Raw genomic sequence first — 14,298 nt, forward strand, 5'->3', positions numbered from 1 at the left:
TACTCTAGACCAGCTGTGGTTTATCAGTAGACTACTCTAGACCAGCTGTGGTTTATCAGAAGACTACTCTAGACCAGCTGTGGTTCAGCAGTAGGCTACTCTAGACCAGCTGTGGTTGATCAGTAGGATACTCTAGACCAGCTGTGGTTTATCAGTAGGATACTCTAGACCAGCTGTGGTTTATCAGTAGGCTACTCTAGGCCAGCTGTGGTTGATCAGTAGGATACTCTAGACCAGCTGTGGTTTATCAGTAGGATACTCTAGACCAGCTGTGGTTTATCAGTAGGATACTCTAGACCAGCTGTGGTTTACCAGTTAGATACTCTAGACCAGCTGTGGTTTATCAGTAGACTAGACCAGCTGTGGTTCAGCAGTAGGCTACTCTAGACCAGCTGTGGTTTATCAGTAGGCTACTCTAGGCCAGCTGTGGTTGATCAGTAGGATACTCTAGGACAGCTGTGGTTTATCAGTAGACTACTCTAGGCCAGCTGTGGTTGATCAGTAGGATACTCTAGGACAGCTGTGGTTTATCAGTAGACTACTCTAGACCAGCTGTGGTTTATCAGTAGACTACTCTAGGCCAGCTGTGGTTGTTACCAGTAGACTAGACCAGCTGTGGTTTATCAGTAGACTACTCTAGACCAGCTGTGGTTTATCAGTAGGATACTCTAGACCAGCTGTGGTTTATCAGTAGGATACTCTAGACCAGCTGTGGTTTATCAGTAGGCTACTCTAGACCAGCTGTGGTTGTTACCAGTAGGATACTCTAGACCAGCTGTGGTTGTTACCAGTAGGATACTCTAGACCAGCTGTGGTTGTTACCAGTAGACTAGACCAGCTGTGGTTTATCAGTAGACTACTCTAGACCAGCTGTGGTTTATCAGTAGGCTACTCTAGGCCAGCTGTGGTTGTTACCAGTAGACTACTCTAGACCAGCTGTGGTTTATCAGTAGACTGTTCTAGGCCAGCTGTGGTTGTTACCAGTAGACTAGACCAGCTGTGGTTTACCAGTAGGCTACTCTAGACCAGCTGTGGTTTACCAGTAGGCTACTCTAGACCAGCTGTGGTTTACCAGTAGGCTACTCTAGACCAGCTGTGGTTTACCAGTAGGCTACTCTAGACCAGCTGTGGTTTACCAGTAGACTACTCTAGACCAGCTGTGGTTTATCAGTAGGCTACTCTAGACCAGCTGTGGTTTATCAGTAGGCTACTCTAGACCAGCTGTGGTTTACCAGTAGGCTACTCTAGACCAGCTGTGGTTTACCAGTAGGCTACTCTAGACCAGCTGTGGTTTACCAGTAGGCTACTCTAGACCAGCTGTGGTTTACCAGTAGGCTACTCTAGACCAGCTGTGGTTTACCAGTAGGCTACTCTAGACCAGCTGTGGTTTATCAGTAGACTACTCTAGACCAGCTGTGGTTCATCAGTAGACTGTTCTAGGCCAGCTGTGGTTCATCAGTAGACTAGACCAGCTGTGGTTCATCAGTAGGATACTCTAGACCAGCTGTGGTTTATCAGTAGGCTACTCTAGACCAGCTGTGTTTTATCAGTAGACTACTCTAGACCAGCTGTGGTTTATCAGTAGGCTACTCTAGACCAGCTGTGGTTCATCAGTAGGATACTCTAGACCAGCTGTGGTTTACCAGTAGGATACTCTAGACCAGCTGTGGTTTATCAGTAGGCTACTCTAGACCAGCTGTGGTTCATCAGTAGGATACTCTAGACCAGCTGTGGTTTACCAGTAGGATACTCTAGACCAGCTGTGGTTTATCAGTAGGCTACTCTAGACCAGCTGTGGTTCATCAGTAGGATACTCTAGACCAGCTGTGGTTTATCAGTAGGATACTCTAGACCAGCTGTGGTTCATCAGTAGGATACTCTAGACCAGCTGTGGTTTATCAGTAGGATACTCTAGACCAGCTGTGGTTCATCAGTAGGATACTCTAGACCAGCTGTGGTTCATCAGTAGGATACTCTAGACCAGCTGTGGTTTATCAGTAGGATACTCTAGACCAGCTGTGGTTTATCAGTAGGATACTCTAGACCAGCTGTGGTTCATCAGTAGGATACTCTAGACCAGCTGTGGTTTATCAGTAGGATACTCTAGACCAGCTGTGGTTCATCAGTAGGATACTCTAGACCAGCTGTGGTTTATCAGTAGGATACTCTAGACCAGCTGTGGTTTATCAGTAGGATACTCTAGACCAGCTGTGGTTCATCAGTAGGATACTCTAGACCAGCTGTGGTTTATCAGTAGGATACTCTAGACCAGCTGTGGTTCATCAGTAGGATACTCTAGACCAGCTGTGGTTTATCAGTAGGATACTCTAGACCAGCTGTGGTTCATCAGTAGGATACTCTAGACCAGCTGTGGTTTATCAGTAGGATACTCTAGACCAGCTGTGGTTTATCAGTAGGATACTCTAGACCAGCTGTGGTTGTTATCAGTAGGATACTCTAGACCAGCTGTGGTTTATCAGTAGGATACTCTAGACCAGCTGTGGTTCATCAGTAGGATACTCTAGACCAGCTGTGGTTCATCAGTAGGATACTCTAGACCAGCTGTGGTTTATCAGTAGGATACTCTAGACCAGCTGTGGTTCATCAGTAGGCTACTCTAGACCAGCTGTGGTTTATCAGTAGACTACTCTAGACCAGCTGTGGTTTATCAGTAGACTACTCTAGACCAGCTGTGGTTTATCAGTAGGCTACTCTAGACCAGCTGTGGTTGATCAGTAGACTACTCTAGACCAGCTGTGGTTTATCAGTAGACTACTCTAGACCAGCTGTGGTTTATCAGTAGGATACTCTAGACCAGCTGTGGTTCATCAGTAGGATACTCTAGACCAGCTGTGGTTCATCAGTAGGATACTCTAGACCTGCTGTGGTTCATCAGTAGACTACTCTAGACCAGCTGTGGTTCATCAGTAGGCTACTCTAGACCAGCTGTGGTTTATCAGTAGGCTACTCTAGACCAGCTGTGGTTCATCAGTAGGCTACTCTAGACCAGCTGTGGTTTATCAGTAGACTACTCTAGACCAGCTGTGGTTTATCAGTAGGCTACTCTAGACCAGCTGTGGTTTATCAGTAGGATACTCTAGACCAGCTGTGGTTTATCAGTAGGCTACTCTAGACCAGCTGTGGTTTATCAGTAGGCTACTCTAGACCAGCTGTGGTTTATCAGTAGGATACTCTAGACCAGCTGTGGTTTATCAGTAGACTACTCTAGACCAGCTGTGGTTTATCAGTAGGATACTCTAGACCAGCTGTGGTTTATCAGTAGACTACTCTAGACCAGCTGTGGTTTATCAGTAGGATACTCTAGACCAGCTGTGGTTTATCAGTAGGCTACTCTAGACCAGCTGTGGTTTATCAGTAGGATACTCTAGACCAGCTGTGGTTTATCAGTAGGATACTCTAGACCAGCTGTGGTTCATCAGTAGGATACTCTAGACCAGCTGTGGTTTATCAGTAGGATACTCTAGACCAGCTGTGGGTTACCAGTTGGATACTCTAGACCAGCTGTGGTTTATCAGTAGGATACTCTAGACCAGCTGTGGTTTATCAGTAGGATACTCTAGACCAGCTGTGGTTTATCAGTAGGATACTCTAGACCAGCTGTGGTTCATCAGTAGGATACTCTAGACCAGCTGTGGTTTATCAGTAGGATACTCTAGACCAGCTGTGGGTTACCAGTAGGCTACTCTAGACCAGCTGTGGTTTATCAGTAGGATACTCTAGACCAGCTGTGGTTTATCAGTAGGATACTCTAGACCAGCTGTGGTTTATCAGTAGGATACTCTAGACCAGCTGTGGTTCATCAGACTGAAGCAGGAGTTAACAAATCAAATCAGTCTTAACACCAGTCCTTTGTCTTTCAATGCTTTTGTGTCAATTATTTTATTAAACAATATAAAGTGTTGGGGCAAATGCCAGTTCAGCAATGGACTCTGCAACGTGGATAGATATAATTCACCACATAATGCTACAAATGAGGAAACACATCAGAGTATGTATATACACAGAAGTATGTGGACACCCCTTCAAATTAGTGGATTTGGCTATTTCAACAAGTCAGTTGGTCAAATTTCTGCCCTGCTCGTGCTGCCCCGGGCAACTGTCAGTGTGAAATGGAAAACGTCTAGGAGCAACAACGGCTGTGGTAGGCCACAGAACGGGACCGCTGAACACTGGCAACACTCACTACCGAGTTCCAAACTAACTATGGAAGCAGTTTGGGGAAGGCCCTTTCCTGTTTCACCATGACAATGCCCCCAGTGCACTAAGTGAGGTCCATACAAAAGTGGTGTGTCGATCGGTGTGGAAGAACTTGACTGGCCTGCACAGAACCCTGACCTCAACCCCATCAAACACCTTTGGGATGAATTGGAACAACGACTGCGAGCCAGACCTAATAGCTCAACATCGGTGCCTGACCTCACTAATGCTCTTGTGGCTGAATGGAAGCAAGTCCCCACAGCAATGTTCCAACATCTAGAGGAAAGCCTTCCCAGAAGAGTGGAGGCTGTTATAGCAGCAATGTTCCAACATCTAGTGGAAAGCCTTCCCAGAAGAATGGAGGCTGTTATAGCAGCAATGTTCCTACATCTAGTGGAAAGCCTTCCCAGAAGAGTGGAGGCTGTTATAGCCGCAATGTTCCTACATCTAGTGGAAAGCCTTCCCAGAAGAGTGGAGGCTGTAATAGCAGCAATGTTCCAACATCTAGTGGAAAGCCTTCCCAGAAGAGTGGAGGCTGTTATAGCAGCAATGTTCCAACATCTAGTGGAAAGCCTTCCCAGAAGAGTGGAGGCTGTTATAGCAGCAATGTCCCAACACTCCATACTAATGCTCATGATTTTGAAATGAGATGTTTGACAACCAGGTGTCCACGTAGTGTATGTTCTGTCTAAATGGTTTTAGTTAGAAGCTCAACATGTTGAGGCAGTGTCGACATTGTATTTTGGGTGGCAGGAATGGGCTTCCATAAATACAACTATCCCAGGATCGCTCCCTCCCCCTTCTCCTCAGAGTCGTGTGATTCGCTCCAGAATTTGAATTGATTAGCATATCACTCAGTAAATCCACACCCCCTTAGTTCCAGACAGTCCCACAGTTACCAGGCTCTACGTAACAGCAACGGCAGCCTGGGGACGAGACCAGACAGAAACAGGGTTTAGTATCTACGGCTACTAAAGCGGAGTATCAGCAAGCCCTGTGTTTCTATATTCAGCCATCTTGTTCCAGTGCTGAGGAAAATCCTCCTCTCTCACACGCGTGTGTGTGAATTTCCAAGTCATTGTTTTATATAGATGATAATTTCAGTTCCCTGTTGAAAGTTCGTCATGTTAAACTGAAGAGTTGAAGGATCTCCAGAATGTGAGCCTGATGGAAACCAACTCCCTGGTCAATACGGTGCCATTCTGGTCTCAGAGGAACATCCTTTATGTGCCAGTGGTGTGCTGACAGACTGAGACACACATCCACAAAGCCCTGGGACTGAGACACACATCCACAAAGCCCTGGGACTGAGACACACATCCACAAAGCCCTGGGACTGAGACACACATCCACAAAGCCCTGGGACTGAGACACACATCCACAAAGCCCTGGGACGGAGACACACATCCACAAAGCCCTGGGACTGAGACACACATCCACAAAGCCCTGGGACTGAGACACACATCCACAAAGCCCTGGGACTGAGACACACATCCACAAAGCCCTGGGACTGAGACACATCCACAAAGCCCTGGGACTGAGACACACATCCACAAAGCCCTGGGACTGAGACACACATCCACAAAGCCCTGGGACTGAGACACACATCCACAAAGCCCTGGGACTGAGACACATCCACAAAGCCTTGGGACTGAGACACACATCCACAAAGCCCTGGGACTGAGACACATCCACAAAGCCCTGGGACTGAGACACACATCCACAAAGCCCTGGGACTGAGACGCACATCCACAAAGCCCTGGGACTGAGACGCACATCCACAAAGCCCTGGGACTGAGACGCACATCCACAAAGCCCTGGGACTGAGACGCACATCCACAAAGCCCTGGGACTCAGACACACATCCACAAAGCCCTGGGACTGAGACACACATCCACAAAGCCCTGGGACTGAGACACACATCCACAAAGCCCTGGGACTGAGACACACATCCACAAAGCCCTGGGACTGAGACACACATCCACAAAGCCCTGGGACTGAGACACACATCCACAAAGCCCTGGGACTGAGACACACATCCACAAAGCCCTGGGACTGAGACACACATCCACAAAGCCCTGGGACTGAGACACACATCCACAAAGCCCTGGGACTGAGACACACATCCACAAAGCCCTGGGACTGAGACACACATCCACAAAGCCCTGGGACTGAGACACACATCCACAAAGCCCTGGGACTGAGACACACATCCACAAAGCCCTGGGACTGAGACACACATCCACAAAGCCCTGGGACTGAGACACACATCCACAAAGCCCTGGGACTGAGACACACATCCACAAAGCCCTGGGACTGAGACACACATCCACAAAGCCCTGGGACGGAGACACACATCCACAAAGCCCTGGGACTGAGACACACATCCACAAAGCCCTGGGACTGAGACACACACATCCACAAAGCCCTGGGACTGAGACACACACATCCACAAAGCCCTGGGACTGAGACACACATCCACAAAGCCCTGGGACTGAGACACACATCCACAAAGCCCTGGGACGTAGACACACATCCACAAAGCCCTGGGACTGAGACACACATCCACAAAGCCCTGGGACTGAGACAACGTTGTAGACACACATCGCCACTCTTTAACCTTCTCCGCCTCGCAGATACAAACACGCAACGACAAAACAGACAGAAGCTTTATGTTCCCATCAGAAGAAGCGTGACCTTTCCTAAAGGCTTATCAGTGAATAGTTAAGCAGCAGGATATTTACAAGAAAACAGGAGACGTTGTCCAAAATGGCACCCTGTTCCTTTTATAGAGCACTTACATTGGGGCTAAGGCCAACGTTAGTGCACTAAACTGGGAATAGAGTTCCATTTTAGATTTGTCCAGAGACATTCTAAAGCATTTTAGTTCCAGGTCAGAGTTCAGCCAATGGCACGGCACTTCACGACTATGTGATCCTGACAGGACAGGTGGGTTGCTATGCCCATTTCCCTGGCGACCGCCTCACACCCACCGGCGAATCCTCATCGAACTTGACAGAGGGAAGAGGCACTTTTTTGATTGGCTGGTTTTCATTGTTCCAAAGTTGTTTTTTAGTCACCTCTTGCCATTGACTCCAGGTTTGGTTGTAGTTCTGTCTCGCCACCAGATGGGTGTTGCTGTAATTCCTCCATCTCACCCCCAGATGGTGGTAATGTTGCTGTAATTCCTCCATGTCACCACCAGATGGCGGTAATGGTGCTGTAGTTTCCCATCTCACCACTGGGTTGTAGTGGTGGTTGTAGTGATGCAGGAAGGCACTTCGTAGGGAGGCTCTGATCTGCTATGTCATCAGGATGGGCTTCTGTCTCACCTCCAGGATATCTGATGACAGACAACAGAGTCAATGAGCAGTCAATACTGTAATTCACACGACAAGGAAAGCCCATAATGGCTCCCTGTCCTCTAGAAAGTGTAAAGAATCTAGATTAGAAGACCCGAGACGCACCCTCAGAACATGGCCTGACCAGCTGGCTGTTGTGTTATCAGAACATTTTCTCTAGCTCAGGCTGTTATCCTCACCTGCCCAAGATGTCCCCCCGCCCAAGATGTCCCCCCCAATGGACATTTACCCCCCCCACCCTGCCCAGTCATGTCAAATCCATAGATAAAGGCCTCATTCATTTCCTTCTATGAACTGGAACTCAGTAAAATCTTTGTTCAGTTTACATCTGCAACCCTGTGCATGTGACTAATGGGGAACAGGGCCCCATTAGGGACTGATAGTGTGGGTCTGGACCTGAGGTGATAGGGAACCATTAGGGTCTAATGGTGTGTGGATCTGGACCTGAGGTGATAGTGAACCATTAGGGACTGATAGTGTGGGTCTGGACCTGAGGTGACAGTGACCCATTAGGGACTGATGGTGTGGGTCTGGACCTGAGGTGATAGGGAACCATTAGGGACTGATGGTGTGGGTCTGGACCTGAGGTGATAGGGAACCATTAGGGACTGATAGTGTGGGTAATAGTGAACCATTAGGGACTGATAGTGTGGGTCTTGACCTGAGGGAATAGTGACTCATTAGGGACTGATAGTGTGGGTCTTGACCTGAGGTGATAGGGAACCATTAGGGACTGATAGTGTGGGTCTGGACCTGAGGTGATAGGGAACCATTAGGGACTGATGGTGTGGGTCTTGACCTGAGGTGATAGGGAACCATTAGGGACTGATAGTGTGGGTCTGGACCTGAGGTGATAGGGAAGCATTAGGGAGTGAGGGTCTGGACCTGAGGTGATAGGGAACCATTAGGGACTGATGGTGTGGGTAATAGGGAACCATTAGGGACTGATAGTGTGGGTAATAGGGAACCATTAGGGACTGATGGTGTGGGTCTTGACCTGAGGTGATGCGGTGCAGCGGCAGGGTGACGTAGGTCAGGTGGGAGTAAAGCAGGAAGTACTCCTCCGTACGGTTCAGTTTGAGCCAAGATCCCACCAGGGACCGACCTGTACCCGACAGGGAGCGAGACCGCAGGTTGGACTGGTTACACAGGTCTGCATGGGGTCACATAATCCAGGTTATAGGTTAAACACTCTCACTCTCTTCAACACATCCAGGTTCTTCACTCTCTCTCTCTCTTCTACACATCCAGGTTCTACACTCTCTCTCTTCTACACATCCAGGTTCTACACTCTCTTCTACACATCCAGGTTCTACACTCTCTCTCTTCTACACATCCAGGTTCTTCACTCTCTCTCTCTCTTCTACACATCCAGGTTCTACACTCTCTCTCTTCTACACATCCAGGTTCTTCACTCTCTCTCTTCAACACATCCAGGTTCTACACTCTCTCTTCTACACATCCAGGTTCTACACTCTCTCTCTTCTACACATCCAGGTTCTACACTCTCTCTTCTACACATCCAGGTTCTACACTCTCTCTCTTCTACACATCCAGGTTCTACACTCTCTCTCTTCTACACATCCAGGTTCTACACTCTCTCTCTTCTACACATCCAGGTTCTTCACTCTCTCTCTCTCTCTTCAACACATCCAGGTTCTACACTCTCTCTCTTCTACACATCCAGGTTCTACACTCTCTCTTCTACACATCCAGGTTCTACACTCTCTCTCTTCTACACATCCAGGTTCTACACTCTCTCTTCTACACATCCAGGTTCTTCACTCTCTCTCTCTCTTCAACACATCCAGGTTCTACACTCTCTCTCTTCTACACATCCAGGTTCTACACTCTCTCTTCTACACATCCAGGTTCTACACTCTCTCTCTCTTCTACACATCCAGGTTCTACACTCTCTCTCTCTTCTACACATCCAGGTTCTACACTCTCTCTTCTACACATCCAGGTTCTACACTCTCTCTCTTCTACACATCCTGGTTCTACACTCTCTCTCTTCTACACATCCTGGTTCTACACTCTCTCGCTCTTCTACACATCCAGGTTCTACACTCTCTCTCTCTCTCTTCTACACATCCAGGTTCTACACGCTCTCTCTCTCCCTCTTCTACACATCCAGGTTCTACACGCTCTCTCTCTCCAACACATCCAGGTTCTACACTCTCTCTCTTCTACACATCCAGGTTCTACACTCTCTCTCTTCTACACATCCAGGTTCTACACTCTCTCTCTTCAACACATCCAGGTTCTTCACTCTCTCTCTTCAACACATCCAGGTTCTTCACTCTCTCTCTCCAACACATCCAGGTTCTTCACTCTCTCTCTCCAACACATCCAGGTTCTACACTCTCTCTCTTCTACACATCCAGGTTCTACACTCTCTCTCTTCTACACATCCAGGTTCTACACTCTCTCTCTTCTACACATCCAGGTTCTACACTCTCTCTCTTCTACACATCCTGGTTCTACACTCTCTCTTCTACACTCTCTCTCTTCTACACATCCTGGTTCTACACTCTCTCGCTCTTCTACACATCCAGGTTCTACACTCTCTCTCTTCTACACATCCAGGTTCTACACGCTCTCTCTCTTCTACACATCCAGGTTCTACACGCTCTCTCTCTTCTACACATCCAGGTTCTACACGCTCTCTATTCTACACATCCAGGTTCTACACTCTTCTACACATCCAGGTTCTACACTCTTTTCTACACATCCTGGTTCTACACTCTCTCTATTCTACACATCCAGGTTCTACACTCTCTCGCTCTTCAACACATCCAGGTTCTACACTCTATTCAATACATCCAGGTTCTACACTCTATTCAATACATCCAGGATCTACACTCTATTCAACACATCCTACACAACACGTGGTGTTTGGGTATAAAATATCATTACCCTCGTCATCCTCTTCCCTGAAGAACTCTTCACTATCGTTGGCTGAGTGACTCTTCTTCATCTCAGTGATCCGGTTCCTGGGGACCTTCCGACGGAGAGAAGGGGAGAAGAACGAGGGGCGGTTCCTCTCCGGGGTGGGAGGGGTGCTGAACGACGTCACCTGACCAAACAGAACAGACAGCCAATCAGAACCAACCTACTACAGAGAAAACACACAGACAGCCAATCACAACATATCTAATACTACCAAGAGGAAGAACATGGTTCGAAAATTAGTTGCTCTAATACCTGTGTAGTTAAACTGTAGTAACTCAGTGTTGCAATGTTATTTAATATAATACACTACAGTGTATTAAACATGGCAGTAACTCTGTAGTAATATAATAGTGTATTAAACATGGCAGTAACTCTGTAGTAATATAATAGTGTATTAAACATGGCAGTAACTCTGTAGTAATATAATCTACTACAGTGTATTAAACATGGCAGTAACTCTGTAGTAATATAATAGTGTATTAAACATGGCAGTAACTCTGTAGTAATATAATAGTGTATTAAACATGGCAGTAACTCTGTAGTAATATAATAGTGTATTAAACATGGCAGTAACTCTGTAGTAATATAATAGTGTATTAAACATGGCAGTAACTCTGTAGTAATATAATAGTGTATTAAACATGGCAGTAACTCTGTAGTAATATAATAGTGTATTAAACATGGCAGTAACTCTGTAGTAATATAATAGTGTATTAAACATGGCAGTAACTCTGTAGTAATATAATAGTGTATTAAACATGGCAGTAACTCTGTAGTAATATAATAGTGTATTAAACATGGCAGTAACTCTGTAGTAATATAATAGTGTATTAAACATGGCAGTAACTCTGTAGTAATATAATAGTGTATTAAACATGGCAGTAACTCTGTAGTAATATAATAGTGTATTAAACATGGCAGTAACTCTGTAGTAATATAATAGTGTATTAAACATGGCAGTAACTCTGTAGTAATATAATCTACTACAGTGTATTAAACATGGCAGTAACTCTGTAGTAATATAATAGTGTATTAAACATGGCAGTAACTCTGTAGTAATATAATAGTGTATTAAACATGGCAGTAACTCTGTAGTAATATAATAGTGTATTAAACATGGCAGTAACTCTGTAGTAATATAATAGTGTATTAAACATGGCAGTAACTCTGTAGTAATATAATAGTGTATTAAACATGGCAGTAACTCTGTAGTAATATAATAGTGTATTAAACATGGCAGTAACTCTGTAGTAATATAATAGTGTATTAAACATGGCAGTAACTCTGTAGTAATATAATAGTGTATTAAACATGGCAGTAACTCTGTAGTAATATACTGTTGTTTCATTGGTTTTTAATAGACTGGGTTTTGTGTATTAAAGACTATGCCAGTACACTTAAGTCAATCCATTCTATCCTCCAGAACACCCCCCCCAACTGAGTCAAATCCAGTCTCTGATATCCTCTAGTGGACATCACAAAGAACCTCAGTTAAATGGGGACAGTATCTCAGGACATACAGAACCCATCTGTGACTGAAGACACAATAAATCACACACACACACCTCTATTCCCTGTGTGGTAAATGCACGGACAAGTGCGTGTGCTCTCACACACACGTTACAGAATAGAAGTGTGTTCCAGCGATCTGCATGTCTAGTCTAGCGTCCCGACCCTCTGGTCTCGCGGGCGGTTGGCGTCCCGACCCTCTGGTCTCGCGGGCGGTTGGCGTCCCGACCCTCTGGTCTCGCGGGCGGTTGGCGTCCCGACCCTCTGGTCTCGCGGGCGGTTGGCGTCCCGACCCTCTGGTCTCGCGGGCGGTTGGCGTCCCGACCCTCTGGTCTCGCGGGCGGTTGGCGTCCCGACCCTCTGGTCTCGCGGGCGGTTGGCGTCCCGACCCTCTGGTCTCGCGGGCGGTTGGCGTCCCGACCCTCTGGTCTCGCGGGCGGTTGGCGTCCCGACCCTCTGGTCTCGCGGGCGGTTGGCGTCCCGACCCTCTGGTCTCGCGGGCGGTTGGCGTCCCGACCCTCTGGTCTCGCGGGCGGTTGGCGTCCCGACCCTCTGGTCTCGCGGGCGGTTGGCGTCCCGACCCTCTGGTCTCGCGGGCGGTTGGCGTCCCGACCCTCTGGTCTCGCGGGCGGTTGGCGTCCCCGACCCTCTGGTCTCGCGGGCGGTTGGCGTCCCGACCCTCTGGTCTCGCGGGCGGTTGGCGTCCCGACCCTCTGGTCTCGCGGGCGGTTGGCGTCCCGACCCTCTGGTCTCGCGGGCGGTTGGCGTCCCGACCCTCTGGTCTCGCGGGCGGTTGGCGTCCCGACCCTCTGGTCTCGCGGGCGGTTGGCGTCCCGACCCTCTGGTCTCGCGGGCGGTTGGCGTCCCGACCCTCTGGTCTCGCGGGCGGTTGGCGTCCCGACCCTCTGGTCTCGCGGGCGGTTGGCGTCCCGACCCTCTGGTCTCGCGGGCGGTTGACGTCCTGTGTTTGAGTGTGTACACTGAGTGTACAAAACATTAAGAACACGTTCCTAATATTGAGTTACACCCCTTTTGCCCTCAGAACAGCCTCAATTCGTCAGGGCATGGGACTCTAAAGGAGTCCAAAGCATTCCCCAGGGAAGCTGGTTCATGTTGACACCAACGCTTCCCCAGGGAAGCTGGTCCATGTTGACACCAACGCTTCCCCAGGGAAGCTGGTCCATGTTGACACCAACGCTTCCCCAGGGAAGCTGGTCCATGTTGACACCAACGCTTCCCCAGGGAAGCTGGTCCATGTTGACACCAACGCTTCCCCAGGGAAGCTGGTCCATGTTGACACCAACGCTTCCCCAGGGAAGCTGGTCCATGTTGACACCAACGCTTCCCCAGGGAAGCTGGTCCATGTTGACACCAACGCTTCCCCAGGGAAGCTGGTCCATGTTGACACCAACGCTTCCCCAGGGAAGCTGGTCCATGTTGACACCAACGCTTCCCCAGGGAAGCTGGTCCATGTTGACACCAACGCTTCCCCAGGGAAGCTGGTCCATGTTGACACCAACGCTTCCCCAGGGAAGCTGGTCCATGTTGACACCAACGCTTCCCCAGGGAAGCTGGTCCATGTTGACACCAACGCTTCCCCAGGGAAGCTGGTCCATGTTGACACCAACGCTTCCCCAGGGAAGCTGGTCCATGTTGACACCAACGCTTCCCCAGGGAAGCTGGTCCATGTTGACACCAACGCTTCCCCAGGGAAGCTGGTCCATGTTGACTCCAACGCTTCCCCAGGGAAGCTGGTCCATGTTGACACCAACGCTTCCCCAGGGAAGCTGGTCCATGTTGACACCAACGCTTCCCCAGGGAAGCTGGTTCATGTTGACACCAACGCTTCCCCAGGGAAGCTGGTCCATGTAGACTCCAATGCTTCCCACAGTTGTGTCAAGTTGGCTGGATGTCCGCTGGGTGGTGGACCATCCTTGATACACACAGGAAACTGTTGAGTGTGAAAAACCCAGCAGCGTTGAAGTTCTTGACTCAAACCGGTGCGCCTGGCACCTACTACCGTACCCCGTTCAAAGGAACTTAAATATTTTGTCTTTCCCATTCACCCGCTGAATGGCACACAAACACAGTCCATGTCTCGATTGTCTCAAGGCTTAAAAATCCTTCTTTAACCCGTCTCCTCCCCTTCATCTACACTGACTGAAGTGGATTTAACAGGTGACATCAATCACGTATCACAGCATTCACCTGGTCAGTCTGTCATGGGAAGAGAAGGTGTTCCTAATGTGTCCAT

At 48.4% G+C, this 14,298-nt stretch overlaps 1 protein-coding gene across 1 annotated transcript in view; it reads right to left on the minus strand.

Annotated features, from left to right (window-relative positions):
- Nucleotides 1-7,023: 7,023 nt before the first annotated feature.
- Nucleotides 7,024-14,298, minus strand: part of LOC135530787 (uncharacterized protein KIAA0930 homolog) — a 69,082-nt gene continuing 61,807 nt past the window's right edge. The window contains exons 8-10 of the mRNA XM_064958970.1: nt 10,500-10,659; nt 8,578-8,733; nt 7,024-7,561 (exon numbers count right to left, since the gene is read on the minus strand). Coding sequence (XP_064815042.1) covers nt 7,521-7,561; nt 8,578-8,733; nt 10,500-10,659 — 357 coding nt within the window. The 3' untranslated portion in view covers nt 7,024-7,520. The remainder of the gene's footprint in view (nt 7,562-8,577; nt 8,734-10,499; nt 10,660-14,298) is intronic.

The sequence above is a fragment of the Oncorhynchus masou genome, unplaced genomic scaffold (assembly GCF_036934945.1).
Source record: "Oncorhynchus masou masou isolate Uvic2021 unplaced genomic scaffold, UVic_Omas_1.1 unplaced_scaffold_1418, whole genome shotgun sequence".
NCBI classification, from domain to species: domain Eukaryota; kingdom Metazoa; phylum Chordata; class Actinopteri; order Salmoniformes; family Salmonidae; genus Oncorhynchus; species Oncorhynchus masou.